The sequence below is a fragment of the Peromyscus californicus genome, unplaced genomic scaffold (assembly GCF_007827085.1).
Source record: "Peromyscus californicus insignis strain IS unplaced genomic scaffold, ASM782708v3 Scaffold_9__1_contigs__length_137607984, whole genome shotgun sequence".
Classification (NCBI taxonomy): Eukaryota; Metazoa; Chordata; class Mammalia; order Rodentia; family Cricetidae; genus Peromyscus; species Peromyscus californicus.
Window position 1 is genome coordinate 56,669,839 of NW_026294617.1, and position 16,825 is coordinate 56,686,663.

The 16,825-nt window shown below is 36.3% G+C and overlaps 1 protein-coding gene across 3 annotated transcripts in view; it reads left to right on the forward strand.

The window, feature by feature from the left end:
* Positions 1–16,825, forward strand: part of Fstl5 (follistatin like 5) — a 596,643-nt gene that overhangs the window by 472,126 nt on the left and 107,692 nt on the right. For all 3 annotated transcript variants that reach the window (XM_052730071.1, XM_052730070.1, XM_052730069.1), the window contains exon 13: positions 8,660–8,809. In XM_052730071.1, the coding sequence (XP_052586031.1) occupies positions 8,660–8,809 (150 nt within the window). The remainder of the gene's footprint in view (positions 1–8,659; positions 8,810–16,825) is intronic.

The following is a 16,825-nucleotide window of genomic DNA, read 5'->3' on the forward strand; positions in this document are numbered from 1 at the left end:
AACTATATATTTTGATGCAAATTTAAATGTTTATTTTCTATTATTTATTTATCAGAAACACCCAGCCAAAAAAAGTTTGTATCCTATCACACGATTTTCCAAGTATGACTTTATTATTGTTATCACACTGGTTATACACATATGTGAATATAGCACACATATATTTTTAAGAGAGAATTTGTGACACAGGAGCTCGATCTAATTTTGTTTGCTTTTGGTTAGTGAGTCAGTGCACTAAACAGCTGTTTTAAACTATAGGTTAGTTTTAGTTTAGTTACTGATAGTGGTCTAAAAGACTGCAGTGCACAGACCACATTATGGTTAGTACTGCTGTAGAGTTAGACTTCCTAGATTGTGACTAAAAAGATGGCACATAAAAGACTAAATCTTGATCCATTTATTATCTATCACAAATAAGATTTAAATAGATATTCATGCCCCAAATTTTGTGCCTCATCTATAGTAAATTTTCCAAAGGCTAATATTTTTATTGTGTACAACAGGATATGGCTTTGCCAAACTGTTGAATACAAATATAAACTCTGAGGAACTCTAAGCAAGAAGATCCCTGAGACACATTGTGATAGAAGGTCCACATGCAGAAAATGGGACTATTTCAACTCCACATGGAAAACACACTGATTAAGAAAATGGGTGGTATGTTTTCAAGAGCTGAGGGAAATCATTGTTTCTATTTTTTTAATGAAATATACTTAGAGTAAGAAAACTTATTGAAGACAGTATAAATTGAGTTGTATGTTTTGTGATTTCTGTACAATTAGTGTATATATAGAGAGAGAGGTTTGTCTAGATGTAAAGACTGGGTTTGGCCAACTACTTGTTTGACTACTTGCTTAAAAGGCTACATCAGTCCAGCTGTCTGCTGTTTATTATTTGGAAGTTCTTTACAATAAAATGATTTTAGTTAAATTATTTGGCTCAATTAATACCATTAGTTTGCTGGGCAGTGGAGGCACACGCCTTTAGTCCCAGCACTCGGGAGGCAGAGCCAGGTAGATCTCTGTGAGTTCGAAGCCAGCCTGGTCTACAGAGCAAGATCCAGAACAAGCACCAAAACTACACAGAGAAACCCTGTCTCGAAAAAAAAAAAAAAAAAAAAAAAAAAAAAAAAAAAAAAAAAAAAAAAAAAAAACCAAAAACAAAAACATTAGTTTACACAACACATGTGCTTAGGAAGGAATAATTAGTGCATAATGAAACACAGTGGTCCCTCATCTTTATTCTCTGAAGTGATGTACGGAGTTTGTAGCTTTAAGGAACAGAGAGTGCAATGACTCATAAATAGCAGTGAGTACAACTCTCCCAATTCTGCTTCTCATTCTTAGCCAATGGAGGGAATTCTCAGGGCTAGGGGAACCACCTGGTGGAAAATTCAAAAGTGAGATGAGGCAAAGGAGCTCAAACCAGTGTCTGTTCAGCGACTGCTGACAAGCAACAAGAACAGTGTGCAGAAGCTTGCAAGCTGTCCACCTAAGTGCTTCTGTGTGCCTATTTAATTAAGATGTCAGCCCCTGGCTTCTTTGTTCCAACACCTTTTCATTTCTTCCCTGTCTACCTATGGCTGTCTACAACACTCTCTGGGATGAATGCATGCTGCTGCTTCATTCAGTGTCCAAGATAATTTGTACAAATCTTAGGACACCTCATGTGCCACCACTAGTGCACTGTTATGGGTCATCATACTAGTGTCAACTTTTCCATTCACAGCTCTTTAAATTGTATAAAACAGTGATTGTACAGACTATTCAGACTACCAGATAACCTCTCCTTATAGTTGAGAGAACCTGGCCTGGCTTTTAATTAGTCTCAGCACACTAGATTCTCTTACTATTTTTATTTTATTTTATTTTACAATACAATCCAGTTCTACATATCAGTCATGGATTCCCTTGTTCTCCCCGCCCCCTTACTTTTCCCCCCAGCCCACCTCCTCCATAGCAAAGCCTCCCCCGAGAACTGAGATCAACCTGGTAGACTCAGTCCAGGCAGGTCCAGTCCCCTCCTCCCAGGCTGAGCCAAGCAACCCTGCATAAGCCCCAGGTTTCAAACAGCCAACTCATGCAATGAACACAGGGCCCGGTCCCACTGCCTGGATGCCTCCCAAACAGATCAAGCCAATCAACTGTCTCACCCATTCAGAGGGCCTGATCCAGTTGGGGACCCCTCAGCCATTGGTTCATAGTTCATGTGTTTCCATTCGTTTGGCTATTTGTCCCTGTGCCTTATCCAACCTTGGTCTCAACAATTCTCGCTCATATAAACCCTCCTCTTTCTCACTAATTGGACTCCTGGAGCTCCACCCGGGGCCTAGCCCATGGATCTCTGCATCCAGATCCCTCAGTCATTGGATGGGGTTTCTAGCCCAACAATTAGGGTGTTTGACCATCCCATCACCAGAGTAGGTCAGTTCAGGCCGTCTCTTGACCATTGCCAGCAGTCTATTGTAGGGGTATCTTTGTGGATTTCTGTGGGCCTCTCTAGCACTTTGCTTCTTCCTATTCTCATGTGGTCTTCATTTACCATGGTCTCCTATTCCTTGTTCTCCCTCTCTGTTCTTGATCCAGCTGGGATCTCCTGCTCCGCCAAGATCTCTTTCCCTCAACCCTCGCCCTTCATTTTCCCCACTCACGTCCAGGCTGTTCATGTAGATCTCATCCATTTCTCCATCATTGGGCGATCCCCGTGTCTTTCTTGGGGCCCTGTTTTCCAGGTAGCCTCCCTGGTGATGTGAGTAGCAGTCCAGTCATCCTTGTTCCACATCTAGTATCCTGCTATGAGTGAGTACATACCATGTTTGTCTTTCTGAGTCTGGGTTACCTCACTCAGGATGATTTTTTCTAGATCCATCCATTTGCCTGCAAACCTCATGATGTCATTGGTTTTCTCTGCTGAGTGCCAGTCTTTACATATTATAACTTACACTTTCCTTTTCACTCCTAATTTTCAGGATAATTTACATACCAATTCTTCTTATACACACACACACACACACACGTATATATGTATATACGTATGTATACATATATGTATATGTGTGTGTGTGTGTGTGTGTTTAGAAATGACTTTAATTCTCAATTTTTCTCTGTCCCTGTTCTTTTACATCTAATACTTTATAGAACTGCAACCACAATTTCCTTCCTCTCTCTTTCTTTCTAACTTTCTTTGTTCCTTCCTTCCTTCCTTCCTTCTTTCCTTCCTCTCTCTTTCTCTTTCTTTCTTTCTTTCTTTCTTTCTTTCTTTCTTTCTTTCTTTCTTTCTTTCTTTCTCTTTTTTCCTTTTCTTTCCTTCGTTCTTTTTATTTTTTGAGTTTCCCTAACATAAACCAAGCTTTATTTTCTCTCTCCATCTATCTGCCTATCTATGCCCCCACATAGCAAATAAGTTACCTTATCTTTGTTTGAGTTTTGATTGAAGTTTTCACCACTTTATGTATTCCTTTTTTATGTAGAATGTTTGATCTGTACTATACACTTCACAGTTTTTTTCTGGAAAGATTTAAATTGAAGGAGGTCTGATGATGGAATAACTGGAGATTACTCTCTTGTGTCATGTGATCATAGTAGGTCCTCAGTATGGATGACCACCTAGCATAGAAGAAATGGATCAAGGAATCCAGATTTGAGCTCTGGTTTTCTACAATTAGCAGAAAATAAAGCTACCAGGATCAAAAAGAATTTAACTAAGAACTAACCTTCTAACTAGGGTAGGGATTGTATAAAATCAGAAATCAGCAAAATTTCCTACACAGCCAAGTTTTTTTAGGCTTTGCAGCCCATGCATTCATGGCCACTGTAGCAGAAAGGCAGCCATTTTTTTTTCTCTTAAATGAATGGGTTAGTGAAGCTCTATCTCAAAGACACTTTATTTACAGAAACCTGAATCTTATGCATGCTTTATATATTATGCATTTGTTATCTTCTTTCTATTTTATTTTGTTCTTCAAGCAATATTAAAAAAAACAGTTTTAACTCCTGGTTGATAGTGAAATAGACAGTAGACCGAATGTGTTTCTAGCCCCCTTATTTTCTGACCCTGTCTCACAGTAATGAAAGAACATTGCACAAGAAAATAATAAGCATGCTTTCATAATTATGCTTTATTTGCAAGTAAGGCTCTGCACCATATCAGGCACATAGTAGCTACTCAATTAAAGCAGTCCAAGAACTGAAAACTAGTGGTTGGTATGAATGAGTCTGAAGATCAGGCTTTATAATCCTAGCTACTGAGGAGCCTGAGACAGAAGGTGGAAAGTTTAGCCTCTCTGACTAAAGAACTAAACTTCTTTATTTTCTTTCTTAAACTTTTCTTTTAACTTCATATATGTGTTTATGTGTGTATTCAGGATGTATGCCCAGGTAAGTGAAGTGTGTAACATCTATGGAACTGGAGTTATATGATGCTGTAGGTCACCCTACATGATCACCGACAATATTTGGAAAATATTTTTCATATTCATGGCTGCCATCTCCTCATCCTCAGATCTAAAATTCTAAGTTCTCTGTTGGCTTTGAAAAACTGTCCTCTAAAGAAGGTGATGTAAAGGGGTTAGTTTTTAGTATGATGAACTTAGCAGGGGAAGGTGAAGTAGAAGAGGCATGGAGGTCCTTGTGTTCACAGATAAGCACTAGGTGAGCCAGAAATGTTAAACACAAGGGATTTCTCTTCCAAGAGAGAGATGTATAACTGTTTTCCACCTAGAAGGCTGGGAACAGACATGATTAATAAATAGCCTGGTGACTTTTGTGCTATCTGTGTGGCTAGAATACACTGATTCCCCCAGACCCTTATCTTGAGCTTGTTTGTCTCAATCAATCTGTAGTTCTATCCTTCCTCCCACAGATCCTTATCATTAGCTTGTTTAATCTGAGTCTGTTTTTATTTTAGTTAATCTATAGAAATTACCATTATGGAAGATGTCACTCGTACTTTATGAAGAGTTTCCATGTAGTCATGTTTTAAGCTTGTTGTGCACATGGGACTGAGTTAATTATCACTAGACAAATGTTACCAAATTGTTCTGTGCTTTAAAAAGCCTAAAATAAACAACCCTGGGTTGCACTGTCAAAGTTTGAACCATCACTGGCTACAGAGTCCTGCTGAACCAGACTACTTTAACTGCTGTGGATCATTTTTCTACTGGCCTTGGTGGTTGCAGAGACCCCCTCCATCAAGAAAAAAGAATTATGATTCTATAATGTTCTCAAAAGATTTGAGTAAAATAAAATGCATGTTTAGAGTGGAAATGCAAATTGATTTAATTAAGTGGTTCATAATTTGTAGTTTAACTTTGAGGAGGTAATGCATTGTTAGCATTACTGAAAACAGGGAAGTGTAGGCAAGTATCCTAAGATCAGAGAGATGGGAAACAAAGACTCCAGGGGCCTGGACATGTACCTCAATTGGTATAGTGCTTCACTTTTAACCATGACTCCCAAGGTTCAGTCTTGAGCACTACATACCAAGCACAGTGAGTCATGGATATACTGACAGGAGGTAGAGGCAGGAAGACTAGGAGTTCAAAGCCATCTTTGGCTACATATAGAGGTGAAGTCCACCTTGGGATATATAGATCTTGTCTCAAAAAAATCACTGATAGGAAGGAAGGAAACAAAGAAGGAAGTACAAAGGAAGACAAACTATTAGCAGAAAGTTGTTGAGTGATGAAAACATGGGAGTACTTAATGCAAATGAAAAAATAAAATTGTCTTTCCCAAGGACATAATGCAAGATTTGCTGAAGGTAGGAGCATGAAGAGCAAGAGGGAAGACAGTAAAGTAGATATTTGAGGCCAAATTGTTGTAATGGGTAATCAATATAAAAAATATAATGATGAATTCCCAATTTTAAACAAGTGGATGTAATTTCCAGTTTGACTTATTAAGGTCCTGCAAAGAAGGTACCAACAGCGCTATTAAACTACAAGATTATAACTTCTAACATAGCCAGCATAAATCTTATAGACCATTAATATTTTGGGATAACTTAACAAATATACATGAAATATAGGGTTTAATATGGAAATGGCCCAACCAGAATAAGTTCTAATTTTGAGCTAGAATCATATTTTTCTTTCTAACTCTTATCCTATTAGCACACATTATTTAAATGCTGTTTTTATTGTTGGTATTTTTGTCTTTTCCCATTAAATGCTTAATACATGTGAATAACATCTCTCTATAATTGCCACCCACAAATATAAGTACTAATATGTCTAATCTGAAGAAGAGTAGCATTATCATTAAGTGGAACCTAAAAGACTTTAATCAGAAATAACAACATAGGCAAAGTAAAGGAAACTCAAGGTTTCTGAGAGGAAGATCCTAATGACTTTTTGAAAATGATTACAAGTCTGACCAGGGGTGCCTTTTGGGAATGGCATAAAAATAGAAAATCATTCCTAAGTTGAGCAATTTAGTTTACTGTTGAATCATTCTGAAGCACCAATGCTGTGGAAATTGCTCCTGGTCTGGCAGTTGTTTGCCTGACAGCTATGTGTCAGGTCATTCACATCGTATTACTACTGCAGATTTAGTGGGAAGATTTTACACAAGAGCAACACATTTGTAAACAATTTCCTTATATTCAGGGCCTTTCATCAGATATCAACCTTAGGTCTAACTTCCCTCCCAGCACGTTGTACCTCCATAAATATTTTATCTGGTGTTTATCTCTCAAAAACATAGGGTCTTGTCAGTGACATTCAGTACAGTTCTGAAGAAAAGTTACCCAGGTGTTTCATGGGAACTGATGAGTGAAATTTCAAAACTACACTCTGTTTTAAATAGGTTCTGCCTCCAGCTTGGCATGACCTCTTCAAACTGCCATGGCACTCTCCATGGCCTCACTGCTAATCAGCCATTGTGCTACAAGTTATTAAACAACATTCATTTCCTAACCCAGAGCTATCTGTATCATTCAAAACTGACTGCTTGGATTGTAGGTTATTTACAGGTTATTCTGTGAAGAATAGAATGCCTTAAAGAATAGGGAACTGGGATGTTCCTGATCCTTACAAACTGAACTGATTTCAGCTGGCAGATGCTCTATGTCCTGCTTGAGTTACACCTGATGCTGCATAATGTAAACTGTAAACCACAAATACCTCATTACAAAGTGCTCTGGTGTTTCCATTGTATTGCAGATTTTAAGACAAACTTGCAAACTACCTGCAATGGCTATGATACCTGAGATATAGTGTATTATTGGATATTAATGTAATCAGTCATGTCTGATGTGGATATTATCATTGGTTTTGCTAAATCCAAATGGAACATTCAAGGAACACTGTTTTGTATGAATTAGAGAAGAAAGCAGGTACTCAAAAGTAGTTTGGGATTTGATAGTCTACAAATACTGTGTGCAAGAGTGTACAAATAAAAGAAAGTTGACATTAGCTAGCAATTGTCAGTTCTAAATAAAAACCCATGTAAATCTCTACAATGGTCATTCATCAGATTTTTGTGCATGTGTGTACACTCAGAACTCTAGTATACTGAGGCAGCTGCTGGCATTTTGTCATGTTTTCTTGGTGATTTTGTAGGTCTCTAACAGTGGATCTGAGAGAGAGGGGAGGTGTTGGAAGCTAGGAGGAGTGGAGGGAGGTAAACCTGTGACTAGGATGTATTGCTTGAGAGAAAAATCCATTTTCAATTTAAAAAGGGGGAAAAAGAAGATAGAGAAACTGAATATATCTTTGCATGAGGTTTGTTCTCGTAAAGATACTTGACACTGGGAGGTCTTAGAAGAAATTAGATTTATTATGTTTTTGTTAAACATTGAGTGAATAAACAAACAATAAAAATGAAAAGGGTTTCCATTTCACTAGAAAAATCAGTAACTGGGTATCAAGTCCAAAGGACACTCCATTACCTTCACAGAAAGGCAAGCCCATTGACTTGGTCCAAAATTGAGTGGAGGCTCAGCTCAAGCTGGACTATAGAAGGATTTTTTGGCAGTTAGATAAAAGCCAGCATTCCTCAGGGACTGTGAAGTGGGTTTCTGTCTGCTGAAAGGAGTCATTCTCCTTACCTCTGGCAGAGGGACATATTGCTTTATTGACATATGCCTGTGACACCTTTCAACATACCAAAGTTGATGCTAGCCCCCAGGCCTCTTCAGCCCTTAGTCACCCATAGAGATTTCTGTAATTCACAGGATTCCATCACCACATATACCCTTTTTTAAATTTCCTGTGTAATGGTAAGGTTTTCCCATGCCTTGGCTATTCTCACTATTTCCGTTCTTGTTATTCTCTATGATTCTCACTACCTAGGCCTGGCCGTGTCCAACCTGATTCTTTTTCTCCATGTTCCAGACTCTTCTACATGCCGCTGGATATTTTCTCTCTCTTATCCACAATAAAAAAACCTTCCTCATAATCATGGAAAATCATCTCAGTGGTTTTTTTTTCTGCTCCTCCACTTAATCTTGGGATCTGGAATATTATTTATATTGCTTTCTATACATCTGCAGTGAACTTAAATTTTCTCTGCATTCCATTGCCACTTTTCTTATTTAAATGTTCAACATTTAATGTTGAGCATACTAAAATCACTAAATATAAATTTTACTCAAGATACTTTCATTACCATGTTATAATATAGGATGTAAATTTGTTTTTCTGTTTCCTAAACTAAAGGATGAAGTCTGTCCCAAAGATGAAGAGGATGAAGTGCAGAGATGTGTGTGGGCTTCTGCTGTTAATGTCAAAGACAAGTTCATTTATGTTGCTCAGCCAACTTTGGATAGAATATTAATTGTTGATGTGCAATCCCAAAAAGTTGTTCAGGTATGTTTGATGGCTACTTTTGAAAATGTAACTTAAAAGAAATATTTGCATTCATCTTAGAGTCTCTACCACCTCACTGGTCTACTGCCATTTAATTATTAAAATGACTTTCATTACTTGGAATACTAAAAATATTTATGTCTTCTAAGAGTTTTCTTCTAACTCTTCTCTTTGCATGTAGTGAATTAAGGGAAATTTTTTCAACATTTTTTATTTTATAATATTTGAATTTTGGACTCATACATAATATTAACATGATTAATTGCCTTTTTATTTTTTTATTCTAATTCCACACAGGAAAATCATGTTTGGTAGCCAACTGAGATATCCCGTTATTATCTTAACAAAAACTGAGACAATATTCAAATTCACAAGTTAGTAAAAAATATTAAATCGCTATAAGTAATAAAACAGGTCCATAGGTCAATGATACAGAAGCCAACATTTAATAGACCCTGCCATGCTGATGGAATCACAGTATGGTTCATGTTTCCAGTATGAACCACCATGATTGAGCTTTTATTCCTTCCAAGACCATAGTCTTGGAAAATGCTATAAGGCAATTTGCTCAAATTTAAACATAAAATAACACATGGAAGTTATTATATCTTGAATATCTGTGTCCAAAATTTACATCTGAACAGTTAAGATCTTTGGCCTCAGTACAGAAAGACAAACTCAAACTAACTAGCATTATGAGATACACATTCCTCTGAAATGGGCATAATCACTGTTTATATTTTAGAGTAACATTGAAGCTCAGATAAATTCATTCAGGTTAAGCATTTACAGCAGACCATGGCATATGAAGAGCCACATAGATCTATTATCTATCTACTGTCAACGTGTCTTAGACAAAATGGGGTCAAACCACCACTTACATGTATAGATAAGCTTTATAGTCAACATTGCTATGAAATTAGCCCACACATCTTGATTCCTATCTAAAGGAATAAAAATTGCTAAGAAGTACAAAGATGAAAAAATAATTGTGTTACTAAAATCCCACATGAATTCATACATCCAGCCAGCCAGCCAGCCAATCGTTCCTCTATTCATGTTATATTCATGGATTGATTGCTATTATAAGATGCATTGGCTTTAAATAAATGAATGGAATTGGTTCTAATACAAAGATCTGCTGCCTGCCAGAATCTAAGTTCTTCACTGACATTTAGTCTGATGGTTTAGATTCTGATGTGAGAATGGATAGTGAAATCTTGAACAAAATCATGAATAGGTATTCTACTAGAAAATTCTAAGGCTTCCAGGCTCACACATTTATCATGGCTCTCCAATTTAATGGTCTCTTACCTATTATGAGAACAAATAGCTTGTATGTTACAGTTCATTTGCATGTGATTTCGAGGCTGTTGAATTTTGACAAGAGTAGTTTTATTTTGATTTACTCTGAGATAGGACAGTGTAAATTAGAAGCATTTGGTCTGAAATGATCAGGACTCTTTGCCAAAATTTTAAAATTAGATGCATGATCTGAGACTAATCAAGTTGGTCTTTAAATTCAATTTTAAGTAGAGACTGATACTTACTGAATATATATTTCCTACTAGATATTCGAAAGTGGAAAAAGCCAACATCACTTATTATTCATACAATTTTGCCTTCAGAAAATGTCAAATTAAAAATTAATAGAAATAGTGGATAATAAAATGGCCAAATGCTATGCAATGATCACACAAATCATTATTTTCTAAGCCCCTGTTATATCTATAAAATGCAAGGAAATTGTAAGAACTCATGCAATTCTAAAACAGAGAAAGTAGATTCTGACACAACTCTGTGGAGGTTTTTCACCTCAAGTTCAACACCTAGATTCGAGAATTATATGTGAGTCCAGATGGATTCTTATGGATATGTTGTTGAAATAATGACATTATTATTACCCCTTCATAATAATCTTACCCAAATATGTAATTGCATATTTTGCCACCATTTTATCCAGATTTTGGACATTATATGCATAGAAATAGATAGTAGGTATTATTTTATTCTATCTCCTAAGTCTGGTAATTATTACTGCATCAGAGTTTTATTTCTATGTAGATTTTGTTTGTATTATTATCTTGGTGTAAGAAATTGACTACAATTAATTATTCATAATTATGGAGTATGTACTTATATTTTCACCAATGTAAAATCAATTATAACCTCTAAATCTGCAATCAAGTCATTTTGTAGTTTTCTGTAGGATCAGACTTGAAGAGACATTGTCACTGGATATGCATGCTTTCAGTTCACAATTTGATAATTTTTTTTCACATACAGAAATTGTTTAGTATGATCCTAAACTTCAAATAAAGGGCTCTGATGGGCCTAGAGGTAAACTATTTCTAGAGATGAATCGTAGTGTACTTATCCTCAGTTTTAGCAAATGAGCAATATGTGTTAAGTAACTTAATTTCAAACACACACACACACACACACACACACACACACACACACAAGGGTTTGATCAAGTGGCTAACACATTACAGCCAGAATCATTAGCACCTGGACTTCTAATTCCTATAAAACAATAATATTTAATAATTTAATGTTAGTGATAATGTGACAGTAATTTTCACAAATAATTAAAAACAGTAGTGTTTGTACATATCAGACAATGCTGTAACTATTTAAAATTAATGAACAATTAAAGCATAATCAAATTTGACTAATATAAATAATGCCACTAGCTATATATTTGTGTGATGTACTTTGGTGTGTGTGATATATCAAATTACATATGTGTGTATACAACAGTATATACATGATCATATATACAACCATCTTATATACATATACATATATATATATATATATATATATATATAATTAAAAATATACCAACCTGCATGCGGTATACAAGGTTAAATATGAAAAGCAACATTGTTTTTAAGGTTGTGGGCATGTGTTTAATTTTAATGGACAAATTTTGGAACCATACGGTTAAACAATTTTAAAATAGCATGTATTTGTATTAGTGGTTAATTTCTATGAAAACAAATTTAAAAATTCTAATTAGCACAATGATGACTATGGTAGTAAAATTAGAAAAACATTTCTTTGGTGGTATTATTTCTCATAATTATACATTAATGTGAGATTTTAAAACTGGGAATAACTTCTTTTAGGTATTAATTTTTTTGCATTACAATCAACTTTAAAATTAAAAATGCTACAGTGAGTGTAACCTAAAATTTAACCAGATTGAAATAAACATTAAAACAATGCTAAATAACATTTTAAATAAGGGCAATAGAACTTGAAGCAAAATTAAAATACAAAAGCAGTTCTGAATTAATAATAGTGCAGGCACACTATCCAACAGCAAGGCAATGCTGGTGTGGAGAAGCAGGTAAATCACTGTGTGTGGAGGAAGTAAATAGACCTGAGGGCTTCTTCAGAGATATACAAGAGGCGAGTGAAGTCACATCCCTGAAAGACTGAGCAGGAGAAATCAAATCTTTGGGTACTATTGAAATCCACTGGAAACATTTCAAAACCACAGTCCACTTTGATTTCTTTGTCTGGTTTGCAGAAATTCATATTTTACCACAAAAATGAACTAAAATTGAAATTGAAACTGAAATTGTTTATATTCAGAATGAGAAAACTTACTTAAACATTAAATTTCATGTGCTAATGAACAAAGGAATGGTTATATCCATGATATATTGAAATTTAACTGTCAACAGAATATTCTTTCTGTTTAAGGTTTAATTGTAATAAAATGTAACCTTGCATGAGTCAAAGCCCTTGCTGCCAAACCTAAGTTTGATAACCAGAACTGACTGGTAGAAGGACAGTATGTAGTGTGTACTCCACACATTTGTCCTCCTACCTCCGCATGTGAGACACAGGGTGCATGCATCCACACACAAATACACACATTATATAAAAGTTTAACATTTCTGCACACTATTGTTAGTCATTGGCAAGTATAACATGTTTGGAAATACCATCCCTGAACTTAAAAAAGTGAAAATGGTTGAGAGTGATGAAGAGAAAGAAAATAGATGAAGGACACATCAATATAACCTCTAGGACCCAAGAGACACTACAATTCTGATAGATATATTGACTGTGAAAATTCCAAAAGCAAAAGCTGCAGAAGTGAAATGTTAGAACATTCAGAAAATTAGTGGGTCAACAAATTTATAGTCAAGGAAAACTACCTGGACAAATACCCAGGAGTTTATTAATCTCCAAGGAAGATTTTAAAGTGGCTAACACCACGCTGTCTTGTACAATTCTGTATGGATCTTAGAAGCAGTAAGAGAAATACAGAAAAAGTCTCCCTAACTGGTTAGTGTCAGCTGAGAAGTATCTCATCAGAATGTGTCAAAGTGATATGGAAGTATTAAAAGTATTAAAGGAGAGCAAAAGCAGGCTCACTTGCTGTACAAGTATCAGGACTTGAATTTGAATATCCAGCATCTACATAAAAATAAAAAAGCTGAACTTGGCCAGTGTTGGAAGAGAAGATGTGGAGGGAGATATATTCCTAGAGCTCCCTAGCCAGACAGCCTAGCTAAATGGCAAGCTTCATGTTTAGTAACAGAACCTGTCTGGAGTGAATAGACTGAGAGTGTTAGGGAAAGACACTCAATGTTCTCCTCTATCCTCTACATGCATGCACGTAAGTACTCACCCAAAACACATGTACATACAAACATATGTACACACACTAAAAATTTAACTAATAAATCTTTAAGAAGAGAAAATAGATGCTAGACATGAGCGAAGGGAGAACAGAAAGAAAGGAGCAATTCATGAAGAATAATACTATATCCCGGAAAAAATTGTCTTCTAAAAATGAGAGAAAATTTAAGGCTTTCCAACATAAGCAAAAGCCCATTGTGTTCATTATCCCTGGTGTTGACTTTCTGAAATTCTACCGAAAATGCTGGTGAAATGAAGACACAGTCACTGGACAGACTAAATAAAGAGTCATTTTAATATAGGTAAATTCATGGACAATAACAAGAACTAGTGATTATACTTTTTCCAAAGTTAATTTTGAGCTTCCTATATAATTTGGAAGCAATATAAATGAAAAGTTATGCATTTAAAAGCCACTGTGCTTTAAGGCCAATAGGTTACCATCCATTTCTAAAAATACTCCATCTTTTTATATCATTTAAGAGAATGAGAGCAATTAAAATATTTCATCAGTGACTTTTTTTTTTTATTTTGCAATACAATTCAGTTCTACATATCAGCCACGGATTCCCTTGTTCTCCCCCCTCCCGTCCCCCTCACCTTCCCACCAGCGCCCCCCCACCCATTCCCATCTCCTCCAGGGCAAAGCCTTCCCCACAGACTGAGATCAACCTGGTAGACTCAGTCCAGGTAGGTCCAGTCCCCTCCTCCCAGGCCGAGCCAAGCAATCCTGCATAGGCCCCAGGTTTCAAACAGCCAACTCATGCAATGAGCACAGGGCCCAGTCCCACTGCCTGGATGCCTCCCAAACAGATCAAGCCAATCAACTGTCTCACCCATTCAGAGGGCCTGATCCAGTTGGGGACCCCCTCAGCCATTGGTTCATAGTTCATGTGTTTCCATTCATTTGGCTATTTGTCCCTGTGCTTTATCCAACCTTGGTCTCGACAATTCTCGCTCATATAAACCCTCCTCATTCTCGCTAATTGGACTCCCAGAGATCCACCCAGGGCCTAGTCATGGATCTCTGCATCCAGATCCCTCAGTAGTTGGATGAGGTTTCTAGCACCACGACAATTAGGGTGTTTGGCCATCCCATCACCAGAGTAGGTCAGTTCGGGCTGTCTCTCGACCATAGGCAGCAGTCTGTTGTGGGGGTATCTTTGTGGATTTCTGTGGGCCTCTCTAGCACTTTGCTTCTTCCTATTCTCATGTGGTCTTCATTTACCATGGTCTCCTATTCCTTGTTCTCCCTCTCTGTTGTTGATCCAGCTGGGATCTCCCGCTCCCCCAAGCTCTCTTTCCCTCGACCCTCGCCTTTCACTACCCCCACTCATGTCCAGGCTGTTCATGTAGATCTCATTCCATTTCTCTGTCATTGGGCGATCCCAGTGTCTTTCTTGGGGTTCTGTTTTCCAAGTAGCCTCTCTGGTGATGTGAGTAGCAGACAAGTCATCCTTGTGCCACATCTAGTATCCTCCTTAGAGTGAGTACATACCATGTTTGTCTTTCTGAGTCTGGGTTACCTCACTCAGGATGATTTTTTCTAGATCCATCCATTTGTCTGCAAACCTCAATCACAAAAAAACTTAATCACAAAAAAAACCCTTAATCACAAAGAAGTTTAAAAAAAGAAATGTAAGGAGCAGACTGAAGTAAATGAAATAGTGAATACCAAGTAAAGTCAAATGTTGAAAATAAATTCAGCCTTCTTAAAGATAAGCAGCATTTCTCCAAACTTAATCTGCTGGACAAAGAAAAAGGCAAAAGTCTCAAATAACTAAGATTGTATAGTAGTGAATAATCTGAAAATTTAAAAGAGTTTGATTGGCAAAGAATCAAATGATAAAACAGCTAATACAAAAAAATGAGGTGAAAATATATAAAGAAAACTATATCATATTGTTATAAGTAATTAATTAAATGGAAATATATCTAATGCCCATGATTTGGGATACATCATATTTATTAGATGTTAATCGTAACTATAGTGATCTATGGGTTCAAAGCAAAATCTGAACAGAAAGAGATAAAAGAGTTAGAAAGGTACATCCTGAATATTGTACTGCACCCAAAGGAGCCATATCAATGTCAATAAAAAAGAATACAATTGGGGGACCTTTATTTTCTTATTTATAACTTTATAGAAAGCAACCATAATCAAAATAATACTCAGAAAGAGACATACAGATCAATGAAGTAGAATACAAATTCAAAAAATTCCTAAATATATGAACAAATTATTTTTGAAATATTGTATCAGAAGAACTACTTAGTGAAGATATCTTAAGCTTTTACTAAAGTGGATATGCATACAAGAAAGAATGAAGCTGTATCCTTATCCAACACCACAGACAATATCATCTTAAAAATGGAAGACAAACATAAAGTATAAACTTCTAGAAGAAATCAAACACAAAGCTACAGTACCCTAGATTTGCTGATGCCATCTTGGATAAGAAACCAAAACAGTGGGTAATTAAAAAAATAGTAGACACAATGGACAGCATAAACATATGTAAAGATTTCACAGCACATGACATAAAATAAACAGACTGTTTATATTTCTAACAGGGATTGACATCTAGTACCTACAGAAAATTTCTAGACAGAAAAATAGGCAAATTCACTTGACCAAGTCCAAGGATTTGAATACATATTTCCTTATAGAATGTATGTAAGCAGCCAGTAAGCACAGAAAAGGATGATCCCTATTTGAAATTTAAAAAAAAAAATGAAAATGAAATCTACAGTGAGATTCAATTCATACTTATCATTAAACCAAGCAGAATATGTTGACAAGAATGTGCCGACCTTTTGCACAATGTAACTAGGGTTGTACACAGAGGAGCTACCAGGGAATGCAGTACCGTGACTTGTCAAAATTAAAATGGCCTCACTATGTGACGTAGCAAAGGAATGTCTGTACATGTCCATACAGTACGGAAAGTGAGAGAAAGGCTCAATACTGATGCCCTTCAGTGAATGAATGCATAAAGAAGATGTGGCATATGATATAATGGAGTATTTATTCATTCCTTAAAAAGTGGTATTCTGTCACTGCCTAGCAAGGCTGGAATTGTAAGCAACTGACCTCCATTCAGCACCTATGCAGGTCTGGGGAATCCCAAGTCCAACCTCCTTGTTTGTGTAACAGGATAAATGCTTAACCACTGAGACACCTCCTTGCCCCACCCCTTTTTTAGGATATGTATTTTACTCTTTCTAGTATGTATTAAGGCCTCTTTTCTCCAAATAACCTCAAAATTACCCCCACCTTGATTTTCCTCTAGGAAGAGAGATGGAATTTGGGGCCTTGAGTTTCGTAGGCAAGTACTGCCTGAATAAGTT